The sequence below is a fragment of the Lissotriton helveticus genome, chromosome 3_2 (assembly GCF_964261635.1).
Source record: "Lissotriton helveticus chromosome 3_2, aLisHel1.1, whole genome shotgun sequence".
Classification (NCBI taxonomy): Eukaryota; Metazoa; Chordata; class Amphibia; order Caudata; family Salamandridae; genus Lissotriton; species Lissotriton helveticus.
Genome location: NC_136062.1, coordinates 189576631 through 189593869, shown reverse-complemented (window position 1 = coordinate 189593869; position 17239 = coordinate 189576631). Strand labels below are relative to the sequence as shown.

Genomic DNA, 17239 nt, shown 5'->3' with positions numbered 1-17239 from the left:
GGCTGAGCTTAAGGAGCAATTGCCACTCGTGTTTGTAATTCATACTCTTGGTCATCAGCGCGTGGGAGTCCACGCTGTTGGCAATTCGCTTGCCGATGAGGCAGTAAAAAATCAGCAGTATCGACATATTTAGTTGCAGCAGTTACACGGTCCAAAAGTAAGATTGACGATGATATCTTGGCAGCTGTTGCTGCAACTGAGAAGGGAGGTAAATATCCAAAGGGGTTCCCTTTGAAGTATTCATACCACTTAAGTCCCGATAAGGTTCCTTATGTGAAAATACCTGACGTTGGGGAGAGATTGATTCCCAACGCGGATCGCAGACACACATTGCTCACAGCGGCCCATGAAGAAGTTGCGTCCGCGCATGCGGGCGTTTCAGCCACTGTGGCTCAGTTACAACAGCGTTTTTGGTGGCGGGGACGGTACAAACAGACGCATGATTATGTCCTTCAATGTGACATTTGCCAGCAGATTAAGCCTTCAACTGCTGCGCGTCTGCCCCAGACGCAGTTGTTCATTTCTAACAAACCACTTGGATGTGTTTATTTAGATCACTGCGGTCCTTTTCCTTCTGGTACTGCGTATAAGTTTATCTTAGTAGCAGTTGATTCATGCACACGCTTTGTGTGGGTATGGCCTCACCGCAGCGCTGATTCATGGACTGTCATAAGAGATTTGCGTGTCTTTGTAGGGATTTTTGCCTGTGGTACCTTCCATTCGGATCAGGGTCCTGCTTTCGCCTCTAAGGCGTATAAGGATGCCACGGCTTCTTTGGGGGTTCAAGTCAAGTTTTCGTCTCCATACAGATCTGAGGGTAATAGTGTTGTGGAACGAATGAACCGTGACTTAAAGCAATCATTGACAGCTCGAGTTATAGGCACTGGCAGGAACTGGCTGGCCCACCTCAATGGCGTGCAGCATGCGCTTAATAATCTCCCTAGAAGGTATCTGGGTGGGCGGACCCCATACGAAATGCTCTTTGGTATCAAGATGTATGTACTGGACCTTGACGGTCTAGACTCGGCGACTGTTGCTGCCTCCTTTGACGTAGATGAACATTGCAATGTTTTACAGACTCTACAAGAGACGAGAGACAGTCTTGCAAAGGAACATTCACCCTCCACCTCAGATGATGCGTTGCAGATCCAGGTAGTTGGCTGGCTACCCCAAGTTGGAGAATTGGTTCGAGAGAAGATCGAAAACAGGAAATAATTTGGTCCCTCTTATCGAGCTCCAGCGCTTGGTGTGAAGGGCACAAGAACAGTCATTTTACCACCACTTCCAGGTTGTAAGGAAAACTGGTATATCTCCATTGACAATGTCAAGATACACAGAGTGGCCGATTCTTCTTAGTATGACACCGGCAGTCTCATGTCCTTCGATTGTGAGAAATTCTGTATTGGCCACGGCTTCGAATCCTGAGCCTGAGGTTGCCCTCGAGATGCCTGCAATTTCTAGTCCTTTATTGAGTACATTGCGTGGTACTCAACTTGATGAAACTGACTACACTTCCCCAACTGACTTATCAATGCCTGATTTACAAACTGACTTGGCCACAGAATCCAGATTTTCATTTGACACTGTTTCACACACATCAAGAAATCCTTCACGGATTACTGTTTATACAAGATTATTTAAAAAACATTTTTTAATTCCCCCTTGGACATATATTTGGCTGGTGCTTTTTTCGATTTACCTTTTTATGTCAATTGGTTTTGTGTTTTATTTTTTCCGTATCGTCAATGGACACTATGTCAAAGAGAGAACATGAATTCGACATCTCAATGGAACCTTGGCACCCCATTCCTCCTCGCATACTGCACACAGATTGAAGAGAGACTTGGCTTTTGTTAACATCACGGCTTGGCCTGTCCTGATTGGGATTGTATGGGATGCTGTTAAATTTCAAATCCATGGCCCTACTGAGGTTATCAATGTCCCTAATGTGCTTAGAGTTAAATTGGGGGATGTAGTTAAACAAAACATACGTTCTGACGATTGGGATGTGCAGGCCGTAGAAGCATTGTTTTCTGATTTGAAATATTATGCTGCCTTTGATGCTGAGGATTTGTATTTAGAATCTGCTAATTATGGTGATTTATTTTGTTACCAACATTTTGGCAATCACTACCTACATAAAACTAATACCAGGTGGAGCACTGTAAATTATACACAATGGGAATATTGTCCGGCTCCTGTACAAGGCAGTTCTGTTTCCTTTTTGAAAAAGTACACTTATTTTACTGATTTTAATCAGTCCAATCCCAAAGTATTTTATTTTAAAATGACCGAAAAGGCCATATCCAAAGTTAGACTTACCGATACTAAATTATTGTATTCAAAGTCATTTCTAGACCAGCTAGCTGTTGGAAGCTACGAGTTGTGGAAGGAAACAGTTGACCTTAAATCTGTTTGGGGTTCTAAAAGTTGGCAGGCACAAGGCACTGAGGCTTTGCACCGTGCATGTCTCATCTCGAACCATATGTTGTTTTTAAATTCTACCATTTCGCAGACGACATGCTTTGGATTGGCTACTTCTAAAAAGTTAAATGCTCCTTCTTTCCCTGATTTGGATGAATATTCGGGTTGGGGTAATGCTACCAAATTTTCGATCAGTGAGTTGCAAACTCTGATGTTAAATTCTTCTTTTAACATATCCAGTTTGGATCCCAATGGCTGGTTGCTCTGGCCCAGGAGTGCTGACTGGTGCCAACATCGTTTTCTGGGTTTGGCTCAAGGCTTTACACAGGTCAGGGTGGATCCCCGTTTTGAAAGTGACCATTCTGTAACTACCTATTCTGTAGGCAAATTATGTCAGAATTGGCTCAAACACTCTACTTTGGCGTCAGTTAAACAGCATTTATCTAAACTGACTGACGATGTTGAACTGAATGATTTCATAAAAGGCCCGGCTAAAGGTAGATCTAAAAGATGGATATATGCTGTCTATAACGAATTCTGGAAAACATTCCAGATTGAGGCGGCTACCCGCCTTAGGGCTATAGATCAGGCTAATTTAGAAAAGGTGCTTGCAGTGGTAGATAATACAATTAACACGCTTTCTTCCCGCATTTACACATTGGATAATATTGTGTCATCTGTTGTTGATATTGTGCAAGATGAAATGTCTGTAATATACCATGGTCAAAATCAATTGCGTTCTGTTATGCAGTTTGCTTGGACCCTGCAGACGCTCAAGGCCGGAAAGGTGCCATGGCATTACATGAATACCTCTTCTCTATTTGCCCCGTTTAATTTCACTGATAAGCAACGTTTACTTTCAATGAAGGATGCTTCTTTTTCCATGTTACACATTGAACGTTTGGAGTCCTTACCATTTTCTGTGGCAGAGGCCACTACTGCAACGTGGCTTATCCACGGATTAATAACTCTACCGTTTGCTCTATTCGAGTTTAAAAATTGTATGAAGTATTTTGCCATTGGTAGATACGAGCCTCTTGGTAGCTCCTATCTCCATGAAGCCTGGTCGGTTCCTTTTACATATAGATGCCTTAGGGAGGGCAAGGAAGTTTATCTGAATGGTGAAGAATGCACTGACACACCGGATCACTCATTAATGTGTAGAAATATCCAATTACACGGCTCCTGTAATCAAGACGAGTCTAATTTAGCTTGTTTTTTGAAAGGTACCCCCGTGCCCGGTATCGTTCCCACATTCACATTACTGGCAAATGGGAGTTATTTACTATTGAACAATGAGGATTGCTTTCGCTTAATAAAAGGCATTGCTTATGTCGTTACCGTCAGTGAGCGTGTGGTTTGCTGTAAAAATATGATGTATCCACCCACGCATGGGAAGCTGGATGTTTCCATCTGGCCGAGGATTCCGACCTTGAAAGCAGAGTTCAATAAGATGAGTCGCATAAGAGCTCTATTGTCCCAAAAAGAAGTTGTCCTCACATCTGCTCGTGAAATATTTGTCCTTCCCGTAGCTAACACCCGCACAGAGGTGCATGCTTTATTAAATACAGACCTGCCATTGCATTTCGGTGAGTTAATTCACACACTCTTTAATGCCTCCTCCACAACTGGGCTGGCGCACTTTTTTAAAGTGGTTAGCAGCGGCCTTGTGACTTCATTTCAAAATATATTTGGGGTCATTCCTGCTTTCTTCCATTCAATCTTTTCCAGCCTATTTGGTGTATTTCCTATTTTACTGGCGCTGGCAGCCGGCGTTCTTTTGCTGTTTTGTTTCATTCAAAATGGATGCACATCCTGTGTTCCAAGACGAGCTGTCGCTGCTGGCACTGTTTCGCAACAGAATGTTTGAATACTATGGAGCGCTGCCACTCGCCACATTAAGTGCAGCTTATGGATTATCGTTTCGATTTTCCTATTTTACATATGTCCAGCCTGTCTTTCATTGTCTGAGTTGCGATTTCGACTGGGCCCTGGATTCGTATCTCTACAATACGGTGTCTCCTAATGTGGATTATAACCAGCTCATGAGCCCCTTAGTTGCTCATGAATTGTTTTGTTCTGATGGAGGGATTATGGCCTTTGCGGCGATGCATGGAATACTGGGTCGTTGGAATGTGTTCGCAGCGGCGCAAGAATTCTTGACACACAGCTTCATCGAGAACCCGCCGAGTTGTCCTCTGATGGTTCTAGAGGCTCCGGTAATTGAAGAGCATGTGTGTTCTTTCCCGCTATTGAATTGGATGTCTGAACTATTTTCGGATGAGAACAGTGACTTCCTTTTGGAAGCTGTTGCTGCTTATTTTGCATATTCAATGTTAGGCTGAGGTCTGTCGACACCTTTATTGACATTGAACATTTTTTATTATTTTTTTGGGGGATTATGCAAAATAAAATATACGCCCCAGGCCTATTGACTTTGCTTAAGGCGAAGACTAGACTGTCATGGTTATGAGATTTTGTTTTTTTGGGTGACATTTTTTATTTTTCACTTACTCAAATATAAACTGACTGTCGTTCTTGAACTCTGCATTTCAAAAATGTGCCCCTTATCTTATCTTATCCGTGCTCGGATCAAGGGAGGGTGTCATATAGATATGCTTTGCCTACACACTGTGTTAAGTTAGCATGAGCTTATTAGGAGTTTAACACGCCATTTTACCTTTCTGCTGCTTCTGCACATGGCACATATTGTTGTTTTAGCTTTGAGCCTAGTAGAATGTTTTGCTTCACACGAGAATAATATGTTGTTGCTCTGATATCAGCTTTGCTTGGTGAGCTGTGTCTGTACAGTGAGTGCACACATTCCCCTCACTCAGTAGTCTTACTTATGGGTCCAATCTCACCACTTGGAGAAGTGGGAAAAACCGCAACAGTCATTTTTTGTCATCTGTCCTTTCTTCACACAGACCCGTCCCCACTACCAAAAACCCAGGAGGGTATGAAGCCCAGCTCACTGCACCACATGCATTGCACTTCCACCTGGCACTTGATCACTGTCCACCACAATCTTTTCCCCATCCACACGCATCATGGTCCTAGGTTTGCTACCCATCATCACTTTAAATGGTCATATACTAGTAACACTAATAGGAGTAGTGCAATTGACCCACACCAATCTTCCAATAAATTGCACTCCTCAAGCTCGCTTTCTCACACAAACTTAGTTTCACATCTTCCTTCAGACTTATATTCCAACTCTCCTGAACACATTCCCCTGGAAACAGTAGAGGAGCACATCACATGTGCAATCTCTCGCTGCCGCAAACAGTCCTTCATCTCATACAGCACCAGCTGTACCCCATTATCAGTTTCCGATGACTCATAAGAGCTTGCCATTGCTCAGGACTTCCCTATGTGTCCCAAGATAAACATCTTCCTCACAATCCCACCCTTGACACCAGAACATCCGCCTCACAATCTTATCCTCAACACCAGTGAAAAGAAGAAGTGGTTGGAATAGGTGGTGCTATCTGAAATTTATTTACAGATGTATCAACCGGAGGAGAGAACCTTCCAGCGAACTGCCGGTGGGAAATTTTCCCACACATACGTCTGTTCGATAAGAGAATGTCACAGAATGTCATTCTAATCCTTCAAATGTTACAACAATTTAAAGGATCCTATAATTACAGTCTCCAGGCTAATGAAGTAACAAAACTGTCATGAGGTTATTGAGGAACAAATGTGCCTTTTTAACAAGTGCTAGTAAATGGCTCCTACAGAAGGATAACATGTTACATTTGTGATGTCACTGCATTCGCACACGCTGTGTTTACACGGTCTCCAGGCCACATGGAAAGAGTAGCACATCCTGATGTAGAGCTGGTTTCAACATGTACACAAATATACACATAAGTGAAAACAGTGTTGCCTCACACAATGTACAATAAATTACAGAAAAGTAAATTGCACTACAGAATACATGTTTTATAGTGACAAAGAACACTCACAGAGGCTTGGTATATTCCCGCGCGGGGGCAGATGCTTATGTGGGGAGACTGGACCAGCACCTGAGCCAATAAAAAGGCATAAACATATAAATGTCAATCCACGGTGTTAGTGGTGTTTATGTATGTGTAAATGAAAAGAACTGTTCTGAAATATGAGGAGAAAAACACTACCAAAGAGAAGCTAGGATGAATGATGGAAAGCCATAAAAAGTCTGGCAATGGATGTTACGCCATCAATGGATAAACAATATTTGTCAAACACTAAAGGCAATTGGGAGCTAAATATAAGCTATTTTATTTACATGAACATAGTTTATCAAAATGTAGAAAGCCATTTTTTTTACTGTTTTCCTGTTCTCTCTTGTTCCAAACCAGCCAGGAACCCTGTGCTAACAGTCTTTAAAACAGCTTTAAAAGTTTCATTAATGGATCCCACCTCAAAATATGCCCGGCCTCATTCCTTCCTTCCGCCCACAATGGGTCCCTTCCTATTCCGGTTTTATAACCAGTCAGGCAGAGACTACTTACGCTGTTTTATTTTCATTTTATTAGTGTTTGTTTCGAGGATTCGCATGGCTCTGCTTGCCTAGAAGTTTTTTCAGTGTTCTGTGTACCTTTCTTATTAAATCTCAGCCTCTCGCAGAATGCATGAAACAACACATCATTTCAATATTGTAGCCAATATGTCAGCCTCTGCCAGTAAAGAGGTAGCTATCTGTACAGGATCCTTCTTCATACCTCCTGGTAACCGGCTCCAACCACAAGTAATATTACAAGTAGATTATTAAAAACGTATTCTAAGCATGCAGCAATTATTTAACATTCATTATTTACCTCTTTTGAAGTAGGTTATTATTTCCACCTTCTCCCTTTCTCATGTTACTAGAAGGAATTTCAAAATACCAATTCCTGCAGAAGTGATGTAAAGTGGCCCTAAGGAGATGTTTAATAAAAAAAAACACCAATAAAAATACCCCGCTAGTCCTCCCTACTCTCTGCCACTTTAATCTTTTATTTTTTTGGTTGAATGAGATTGCACCAAGTAGTAGCTCACTTCTCGTTTTTTAGTTTTTCAATTTTTTCACCAAACCTGTGTTTCAATACAGTGCTTTTTTCTCCCGCATTGCTCAATGGGAGACACACCAATTAACATTTGTCCTAATGTTAGGTCGCAGCTACCATCACTATGACCCAGCTTTAGTGTTGTGGGATTGTGCGCTAGAACCCTTGAGGTTCTGGGCGGACTCAACAGAGGAATTATGTAACTTGCTGGGAGGTTTTAAGGTGTGGTTATCAATAGTTATTACGTAAGAAGAGTGCAGTGTGTGATCGTACACTGAGGAATAAACACGTCAGTTAAAGAGCTCAGTCTGTGGAGTATTCATTGCATGCTCCCGGGCTGAGGCGGACGCTACATCTGACGATGAATAGGGGATACGAGGCCCAAAGAAACGACAGTGCTGTACTCACTGAGAGTTTGCAACGGTACAGCAAACTGCTCATACGTGCCATGTAAGCCACAAGTCAATGCAAAGCAGTCCAAAGTTGGTGTTTGTGGAGTCAAAGCTCTGCTTCAGCCCAGATACGGGCATTGAAAAAGTTGAAGGCCCTACCAAAAACAGCATTCGAAAAGCCCGCCAGAATCTGCGGGTAAGGCTGAAAGAAGAGGTTTTGCACTGCGCCACAACACAGAGCAATTATTGATACAAAGCAAAACCAGGTACGATTCAAAAAGCTAAAGGCAGAGGCAACTAGGTGCGAGAAAAAAAATTGTTTCTGACCATCAAGAAAGAAGATGGTGCATTATGACCTCCGATCCGGTATGACACAAGTGGAAGGACACGGACACTGCCTGCAGAAGAGTCCAAATGCTCGTAGACAGATTGTGGCCTATGCTAGTCACAACCTGTCTGACACAGAACATGCCTATTCTCAGACAGAGAAGGAGAGTCTGGCTGGGGTGTAGTCTTGCAGACATTTTCATGTGTCTCTATACAGAAAGCTTTTCACTGTCATTACAGACCATCAAGCGGTGCTCCCCATTTTTGGAAACCCAAAAGCGAAGATGCCCCCTCACACTGAGAGCTGGGGGTTACAACTGCAAGAGTATGACTAACAATTGTACGCAAGCCTGCTGAACACTTTTCACGAGTACCGCTACATTATCACAGATCGACATCCAAAGCGGTTGATGAGTACGGTAAATTCATTGTGAAGTCCAGCACGCCAGCAAGCCTATCTATTGAACAGATTATTGCTGCTACTAATACTAACAAGAACATGCGTATCCTCAAAAACATAATTTCAACTCAACTGTTGAAGAAAAATGCTAGACCTTCTGCTGACGATGTTGAATTAAAAAAATTAAAAAATGTACAGGATAAACTTTCCGTTGTCAGGGAAAGTGTTGTATTGAGGGGCTCGAGAATCGTCATACGTGAGAATCTAAGTCAGCAAGTCATTGAACTAGCCCATGAAGGACATTGTGGCATTGTAACCACCAAAAGCCCCGTAAGAGAAAGAGTGTGGTTCCTGCGCCTCCATGAGCTAGTGGAGCCCGTACTAAAACGGTGTTATCTTTGCAACTGCCTTTCCCCCATAGTGATGCAAGCATTCACTGACAATGCCCAACCTTTCTGCACATGCTTGGAACAGAGTTGCAGTTGATTTCTTTGGGCCTTTAGGAAATGGACATCATCTCATGGTAGTCATTGATAAGAATTCACGCTTTCCTTTAGCAGAGGAGTTATCATTAACAGCCCAGGACATGGTCATCAAGCGACTGGATGATATCTTTGCAGGGTGGGGTATCCCTGAATTCTCAAATCTGACAATGGGCCGCCTTTCAATTGCAAAGAATTTGTTTTTTAGTTAGACTAAATATTGAGTATCAAAAGAGTACATCTCTGTGGCCCAAAGCTAATTGTGGAACGAATCATGGGTACCCTCAAAAGGGTAATTTAACGGGCATCGATGGAGGGAATTGAGTTAAACCAAGCCCTGTATCCAGCCCTCTGTGTGTATTGTTTAGTTCCTCACTCCACAATTGTGATAGTCCTGCTACCTTGCTATTTAGGAGAGCCATAAGACCCAAGCTGCCACAGTGGACAGTGGACCAATCCGTGAGTGCTAAGGTTTGTGTCACAGACACTTCTCAAAAGTGCAAAATGAAAACGGATGCATTGACGAGCTCAGGAAACAGTCTTCAAGGAATGTGACTGGGTCCTGGTTAAGAAAAAACGAAACCAGAAAACAGACACTCCATTTGCTGTCAACACTATGAGGGTTGTGACGTGCAAAGGACACATGGTCAAGGCACATTGTTCTGGAAAATCCATCACACGGGACTCGTCACACTTTAAGCACCTACCTCGATATTTATCAGCTCCTGCAATCATGAATGAGGCATCCCCACCTACCAGTCTAGATCAAGCACCAGACCCTGTGTCAACAGTGCATAATGAGAGTGTGTCTCAACTGTCTCATACCACTAATCTGGCTGACTATCGCAAGCGCCTCAACAACTTATTGAGTAAATGTAATGTGACTGTTGTTTGTACTTTTTATTTAACAAAGGGGGTGACATAGTGTTGTGAAACTGTGCTCTAGGAACCTTGCGGTTCTAGGAGGACTCTACAAAGGAATTACGTAACTTGGTGGGTTGTGATAAGGTGTGGTTACTAACAGTTATGATGCAGGGAGTGTGCAGTGTGCAGCGGTTGCTCCTCCACAAGGAATAAAGACATCTCTTACAGAGCTCTGTGTGGGGTGCATTCATTTGCATGCTCCTGGCATGGGGAAGACGCTACACGGGCAACCCTGTGGCAGGCAAGCTGCCAGGTCAAACATTTCCACTGTCTGAGTCTGTTGAGGATCTGCCAGTGGAAACTATGCCGTTCCATAGCTCTACACGAGGCAAGGAAATGTATAGTTTGGCAGGATGGGTAAATCGCTAATTTATTGTCCACTGAGGTCTACATTCAAACCTGAATGCTGAATAGTAAAGGGTATGAAAAAATAATGTACACAGAAATGACACACTATTCTATTTCATGGAGCCTGTGACCGGGTAACATTGAGACATTCATGGATTGTACAATGGAGGAGAGTGCTTTATACATGGGGAGATCCAGAACTACTTGAGATGCTCAGCCAGCAAGAGCACTTTCAGTCTTCTCCAGAATAACACCAGGGAGTGAACAAGAGCAGGCATTTGGGGAGAGTTACAGTTATATGGCCACAGCAAGCTTTGCCATAAACGATGATTACGGCATTGTTGCACCAGCTGCATTCCATACAGGGTTCTCAAAAATTGGCATTATCATGTTACATGTCTTTGTTCTGCAACAAATCAGAATGCAGAAACGAGCACTTAAATAGTGTGGAGAGCAGAGAGTATTTTGGAATTTCTGCCACAATCTCATCTCTTCTGTCTATGGGCCACCGCACTGGTACTTACAATGTGATTTGGAATACCTTGAGGAGAAAGAAGGATCTTATCCTTTTGAGAATAGACAGTTCTATCGCTGGTATTAGGTATTTTATACAGTGATCCTGAATCTTGGTATTGAACTTGCTTCCACAGTAGAACTTGTATAACATTGAGGAGGAGCATTCTGATTTAATTACAGCAGAGGTGATGCCACTGTCTGCTAGGAAGGCCATCCATCATTAGACACCTGGACTGGTTACAATTTGGGATGAGAGCAAATACATGGTAGAATTTGTGTCTGTAGCAGGCACCCAGGACTCTATCAATGCAAGGCAGCTTTTTAGTTTATGATCATCTGACTTTGGTGAAACAGTCATGGAGTTAAAAAGCTGGTGTGGCCAAGATGGGGTCCATGAAAACTCAACATGACAAAGAGAGAGATAAGAGCCAGGAGCAGTTAGAGAGGAATTAGGAAACCCATTCTAAGTACTCACCCCCAAGACATAAGGGAAGACAGGATGAAGAGGGCGATGAAGAGCGGTGCACTGTGAGCAATCATGTTAATGAGATCTAGCAGTATACTTGACATTTGGCAAACTAGACAGGTTTATTTCTAATCTGATTAAGTTAATGATGGTTTACCTATGGAAAGTCTCAAAAGATTTAAAAGCTAGGGGTCAGAATAATAGACTAAGAAACTTGTAAGATACAAAGCAGCAATAAAAGGCAACGAATAGGAACACAACATCTATTGCACACCAGCAATTCAAACAAATAAAAATCCGTTCATATTAGTTAACAGATTACTTTTGCTCTGAATGCAGTTGAAATATTGTACCCCAGCATGTAGATACTCCACATTGCATGTCTAAGCCTTTGATGACAAGCACAGTATTCTCATTGTTCATATTCTAGCCAGCCCCCTTAGAAGACATTTCTGACATAATCGAGGTGGCATGTCTGACATGTTCACCATTGGCTCAATTGCACTATCTTGTTTTTACAGCTCTCGAGCTGTGTGGACATTCTGCACCCTCTAGGGTTTCTGAGGACACATTTCCTTAAATATAACCAGGTGAAATATGTCGCAAACAAATGAACTGGTATTCAAGGAAAATATTACACCAATTTACAAAAACAGCAATAGATTCTACATTTCATTCACTTGGCAATCAAAGTGTTTATGTAGTGTCCTGCTCCGCGAGCCCGCTGCCTATGCACTCCTATGGGCATTCAGCATAACATGAATACTCAAAAAAAGTAATACATATCAAGAGAGAAACTCACATCCAATCACAACAGGAGTTGGGATGAAAGAATCCTATATTATTTTATGATCACAAACTTAATGGGCAATCTTGACGTGTGCTTCCGCCTGGACTTTATTCTATAGACATAGATTCAGCCAAACTGTAGTCATGTAGTGTAACAGGAGCAGAGGAGAATCTTTGAATATGTTTTCAAAGATTCAAGTGATTGCAGTGATACAAGTTTGAGTTGTATACTGTTGTGTGCTCAGGAGTTATTTCTGATCTTCATTTGATGAGATGACAAGTTTGTGGCTTTGGATAGTGTGCATGGTTGTGGTATGTGGTTGCGAGGCCTGGGAGTGTTTAGTGTTTGCGCAAAATAAGTTGTGGTCTCCAGTTACACTGGGCATTGAGATCGTGGGCTAGTTGTACGAAGCATTTTTGGGGTCGCAAAAAGACCAATTTGCAAAATCGGGCCTTACCAACTGCAAAATTGCTTTTTGGGATGTTCAAAGCCCAAATTGTGATTTGTTAGCTTGTTACCGAATCCCAATTTGGGTTTTGCGATTCAGTATTTGGAAGGGGCATGTTTGAGGCATCCCTTTCTAATACTGAATTGAAATGGCATGTACAAATTGTTTGTGACAGAAATGCGGTTGCTTAACATTTGAAATTTACTGCCATTGTGAAAAATGGTGGTAACCTATTAACAAATGGGAAGGGGTCCCTAAGGGAATGGTTAGTAAAATAGTTTTTAAGAGCAGACAGTGGTCCCACAGACCATGCCTAACCTTAAAAAATGAAACTTCAAAGTTTCATTTTTTTCTTTTTACATGCATACCTATGCTGAATTTAAACGGGCTGCATTACAAAAAATATAGATTGCTTTATTTAAAAGCAATCACAGACATGGTGTCCTGCTTACCCTAGCAGGCCACCATCCCTGTGATTTCAGCAAATTCTAGTGGGTCACAAAATGCGACCAACCTCCTTCATGTCATGAGGTAGGTCTATTTGCGCCCCAATAAGAATCACTAAATGAAGCTCAAAGAGTTTCAAACATTAGGATTAGCGATTTTCTAATTGCAATTCGCAGAAAAGCGCAATTAGGAAATCCCTTTTCCTAACTTTTGTAGATTCAGCCCTGTGTCTTTAAAAGTTATTCACAGCCTAAAGTATTTCAAGATGATGAGCGAATTAGCTGGAGCAGTTTTGTTTGGGAATTGAGCTAGAGTGCAATCAATGAGCAGGACTCCCTGTCGGCTAATCCCTATGTTACTTAATTCTGCAATTGCTTTGGGTTATGTTGTCCATGGACGTCACAGATTGTTGGCTACTGGAATTTGGGGATGGGAGGGAAATATGGTCTATTTAAGCCCTTTGTAAATGCCAGCCACTGCTAGGAATATCACTGTGTCTAATCCCTTTTTGAGCCTGTTCTCTTGTATAAGAACAACTGAGTTCAAAGGATAGGGGCGTGTGCCTTTCTTCTTCGCTGCTAAGTGTGCAAGGTTATGTGTGCCCACCCCCCAAAAATATACAAGCTTTAATTGGCAAATAAGATAATATAATTCCATTATGTCCATGCAGATCATCCACCCCTCTTATACCTTATACTTAGAAACCTCTCTGCCCAAATTAATCTTATTAATAAGGATCTTAAAGTATTACTAAATGCCCTAGTAGAGGCAACTGGCACGCTGAGAAAAAGATACACGAATCTAGGCCGATTCTTTCCGCCATTGTCAATGGGTGTCTGTTCCAGCTACTGGTTTGGTTGAATTAACAGGTCTACTGCTACTCCCAGACCTTTTATTAAAGACGGCTAGTGGGTCTGGGCATCATATGCTATGTTATGATAAGAACAATAGTTACTTACCTGTAATCTGTGGTTCTCCAGTATTGGTGTCTTTCATAGATTCACATGCCTGAATCATTCCCCGTCGTCGGAGTGGGAGTCCCACGGTACATAAAAAAGCAATAATATGCTATAAATACATAGTAAATACCAATAAAAACAAACCAGGAAGTAAAGTAGCCAAAGCTACAGTAGAAAAAACTTCCACACCTATGACTATCCTAGTCATTTTGTATAGTCCAAAATACAGCCAATCAGGCGCCAGCACCCACCAGAAGGTTCTCCCCAGAGGCTCAGGCTCTCAGATTTTCTCGCAAGGAGTGAAGGTAAACCAATATAGCCTAAAAGCCTCTGAGGGGAGGTGGGCGGTTTGCATGTGAATCTATGAAAGACACCAATACTGGAGAACCACAGATTACAGGTAAGTAAGTATTGTTCTTCTCCAGTATTAGGGGTGTCTTTCATAGATTCACATGCCTGAATCAGGGTAGCTAGCAGTACATCTGTGCTAGGCAGATGCCAATTGTAGTCGAGCTTGTCAGCATATAAGGCATATAACAGTGCAAACTGAAAATACACATATCATTTTAAGCATAGCAGAGTGCAATCATGCAAGCATGTGTAACAAATAGAACATAGGAAGCGTCTCACAGCAGTAAAAGGAGGTGGGAAACAGAGGCTCACCTTATTGGAAAAGATTCCGTAGAACTGCTCGACCCACAGAAGTATCAGCTTCGCTGGTTATCTCCAGACAATAATGTCTGGTAAATATATGGCGACTGGCCCAAGTAGCCGCCCTGCAGTTCTGCTGAAGGGGAACTCCAGCAAATAAAGCCGTAGATGACGACATTTGCTCATGTAGAGGGCGCTCTAGGAGCTGCTTGCAACGGTCGTCCTGCTTGTGCATGGCAAAAGGCAATGGCAGAAGATATCCATCTTGCAATAGTCTGTTTAGAAACTGCCTGCCCCCTACGAATTGAACCGTAGGTGATGAATAGTTGGTCAGAACTGCGCAAAGCGGATGTTCTCTGCAGATAAAATTTAAGACACCTTTTGACGTCCAGCGTATGTAACGCTCTTTCCGCCGGTGTTTGCGGGTTAGGAAAGAATGACTTTAGAATTATCGGTTCGTTGAGGTGAAAATCCAAAGGTACTTTGGGGATATACTTTGGATTAGTGCGGAGCATTACAGAGTCACTTGTAAACTGCAGGAAAGGATGGTGAACAGTGAAAGCCTGGATATCACTGACTCTCCTGGAGGACGTTAAAGCCAGCAGCAATGATACCTTCCACGAGAGATATTTCAGGTCTGCCTTGTGGATGGGTTCGAATGGGTGACGCATGAGTTGTGACAGGACCACATTTAGATGTCACGCCGGAGGTGGACGGCGTACTGGAGGGAACATTCTAAAGAGGCCCTTGAAGAATTGTTGTATAATCCTCGCAGAATAAAGGGAATTGGTCCCATCCTGTCGATACCTTGAGATCACAGCCAGAAAGACCTTCAAGGTTGCGTGAGACAGGTCTGATTTTGCTAATTGCAGGAAGAAAGGCAGAATCTCCTCCGGCGTTGCTGAAAAAGGGTGAACCCCGGTTGAGCGACACCAGATGCAAAAACGCTTCCATTTAAGACTGTATGTCTTTATGGTAGCGGGCGCCCTTGCCTTGGCCAGAATCTCTTTGCAGTCTGACGGGATGTTTAGGTGGGCGAACTCACGGTACTCAGGCGCCAGGCCGCTAATCTCAATGATGTTGGATCCGGATGGTAAACCTGTCCGTTCTGAATGCTGAGAAAGTTCGGGATTGGATTCAGCTGAATCGGTTCGCACTCCGACAGAAGAAGGAGCTCTGTAAAACAATACTGGCGTGGCCTTCTGGGAGCAATTAGAATCAGTCGGCATGGTTCCCTCTTCATTTTCCGCAGGACCTTGGGTACTAGTGGAATTGGTGGAAAAGTGTACGCATATGTCAGAGACCAATCTATCGAAAACGCATTCCCCTGAGAGTCCTTTTGCGGATGCCAGCTTGCGAAGAATTGGCATTTGCTGTTGGTCTTTGTCACAAATAGGTCTAAGTTTGGTCGACCCCACAGGTGAAAGATGCGCTCCACTGTCTGCTGATGCAGTTCCCACTCGTGAGTGGAGACCGTCGTCCTGCTGAGTGCGTCTGCCAGGACGTTCTCTGTTCCCGGAACATGCACTGCTTGAAGATTTATGTTGTGCTTTAAAGCCCATTCCCATAGGTCTTGTGCTTCTTGGTGTAGGAGAGTGGGGTCTGCAATCCTATGGTCACCCCAGATTTTTGCTTTTTGCTTCACTGGTTTATGACTTTCCCTGGCTGTGGGCCTGCTAATCAGACCCACAGCCTAGCTGTTCTCTCTCTAAATTGACATCCATGTACTTTAAGTGCATTTACCAATTGGTACTGGGCCACCTTATCAGTCCCTGTACCCAGGGCATAGGTGTACCCAGGGCCTACCAGGGGCTGAAGCATGTATTATGCCACCCCTGGCTGGCCATCTAAATCTGACACAACTGGCTGCCTGACAGCTGGGGCAAGGTGGTGTAAACACCCTTTGCTGTAGATATAGTATACCTATATCTAACCCTAAAATGGACACATATATTCCTATCAGTCACTCCTATGGAAGGCCTTATCAATCCTGAAGGCAGAGTGCTTGGAATTATGTGAGATGGTGCTCTGGCATGAGCTGAGCCTGTTTGCAGCTTGCGGAACCATGTCCTAATAGCTGTTCCATGATAACGCTATACCATATACTCTTAAGTGCATTATCAACCTCGCGGTTAAATGCCATCTCTGGTATAACATTATCAAAACATGTCGAGTAAGGTGTCATACGATTTGGAATACTACCCCTTCGCCAATTCTGGTGATGGGGGTAGCATTCCACCCTTTTAGAGGGACACGACATGTATGTAACTGTGAACCCCGGTTAAAGTTAACTCGAGCATCAGCATCACAAAATGGATGCTGCCACCACAGACACAAGTCTGACCTCCTGCTGATGGGAGTCCTTCCAGCGAGGATGGCTTGGACAAAGGGTTTCCTGCCTTGGGAGGTGCTAGCACCACCCCAGACAGGATTTTGTGTATTGAGGTAGGGAGGCCTGAAAGGAATGAGACATGCTTGTGGCACACAAGGTGCCCTGTGAATACACCGGTTCAAACCAGTTGCTGGGGCATCCCAGCCCCAGCTCTGGCAGGAAACCGGACAAAGGATAGGGGGTGTAGCCACCCCCCTTCCTGGTCCCACCCAGGGGAGGGACCTAGTCAGTAGTGCAGCC

General features: G+C 43.3%; 1 protein-coding gene across 7 annotated transcripts in view; it reads right to left on the bottom strand.

Annotated features, from left to right (window-relative positions):
* The window catches only part of PARP6 (poly(ADP-ribose) polymerase family member 6), a 345720-nt gene that overhangs the window by 57339 nt on the left and 271142 nt on the right, over window positions 1–17239 (bottom strand). For 4 of the 7 annotated variants that reach the window (XR_013609850.1, XR_013609849.1, XM_078685023.1 and 1 more), the window contains one exon: window positions 6396–6455. The exons of the other annotated variants lie outside the window; for them this stretch is intronic. Coding sequence is in view for 2 of the 4 variants with exons in the window: in XM_078685023.1 (XP_078541149.1) it covers window positions 6396–6455 (60 nt within the window). In the remaining 2 variants the exon portion in view is untranslated. The remainder of the gene's footprint in view (window positions 1–6395; window positions 6456–17239) is intronic. 7 annotated transcript variants of the gene reach the window in all.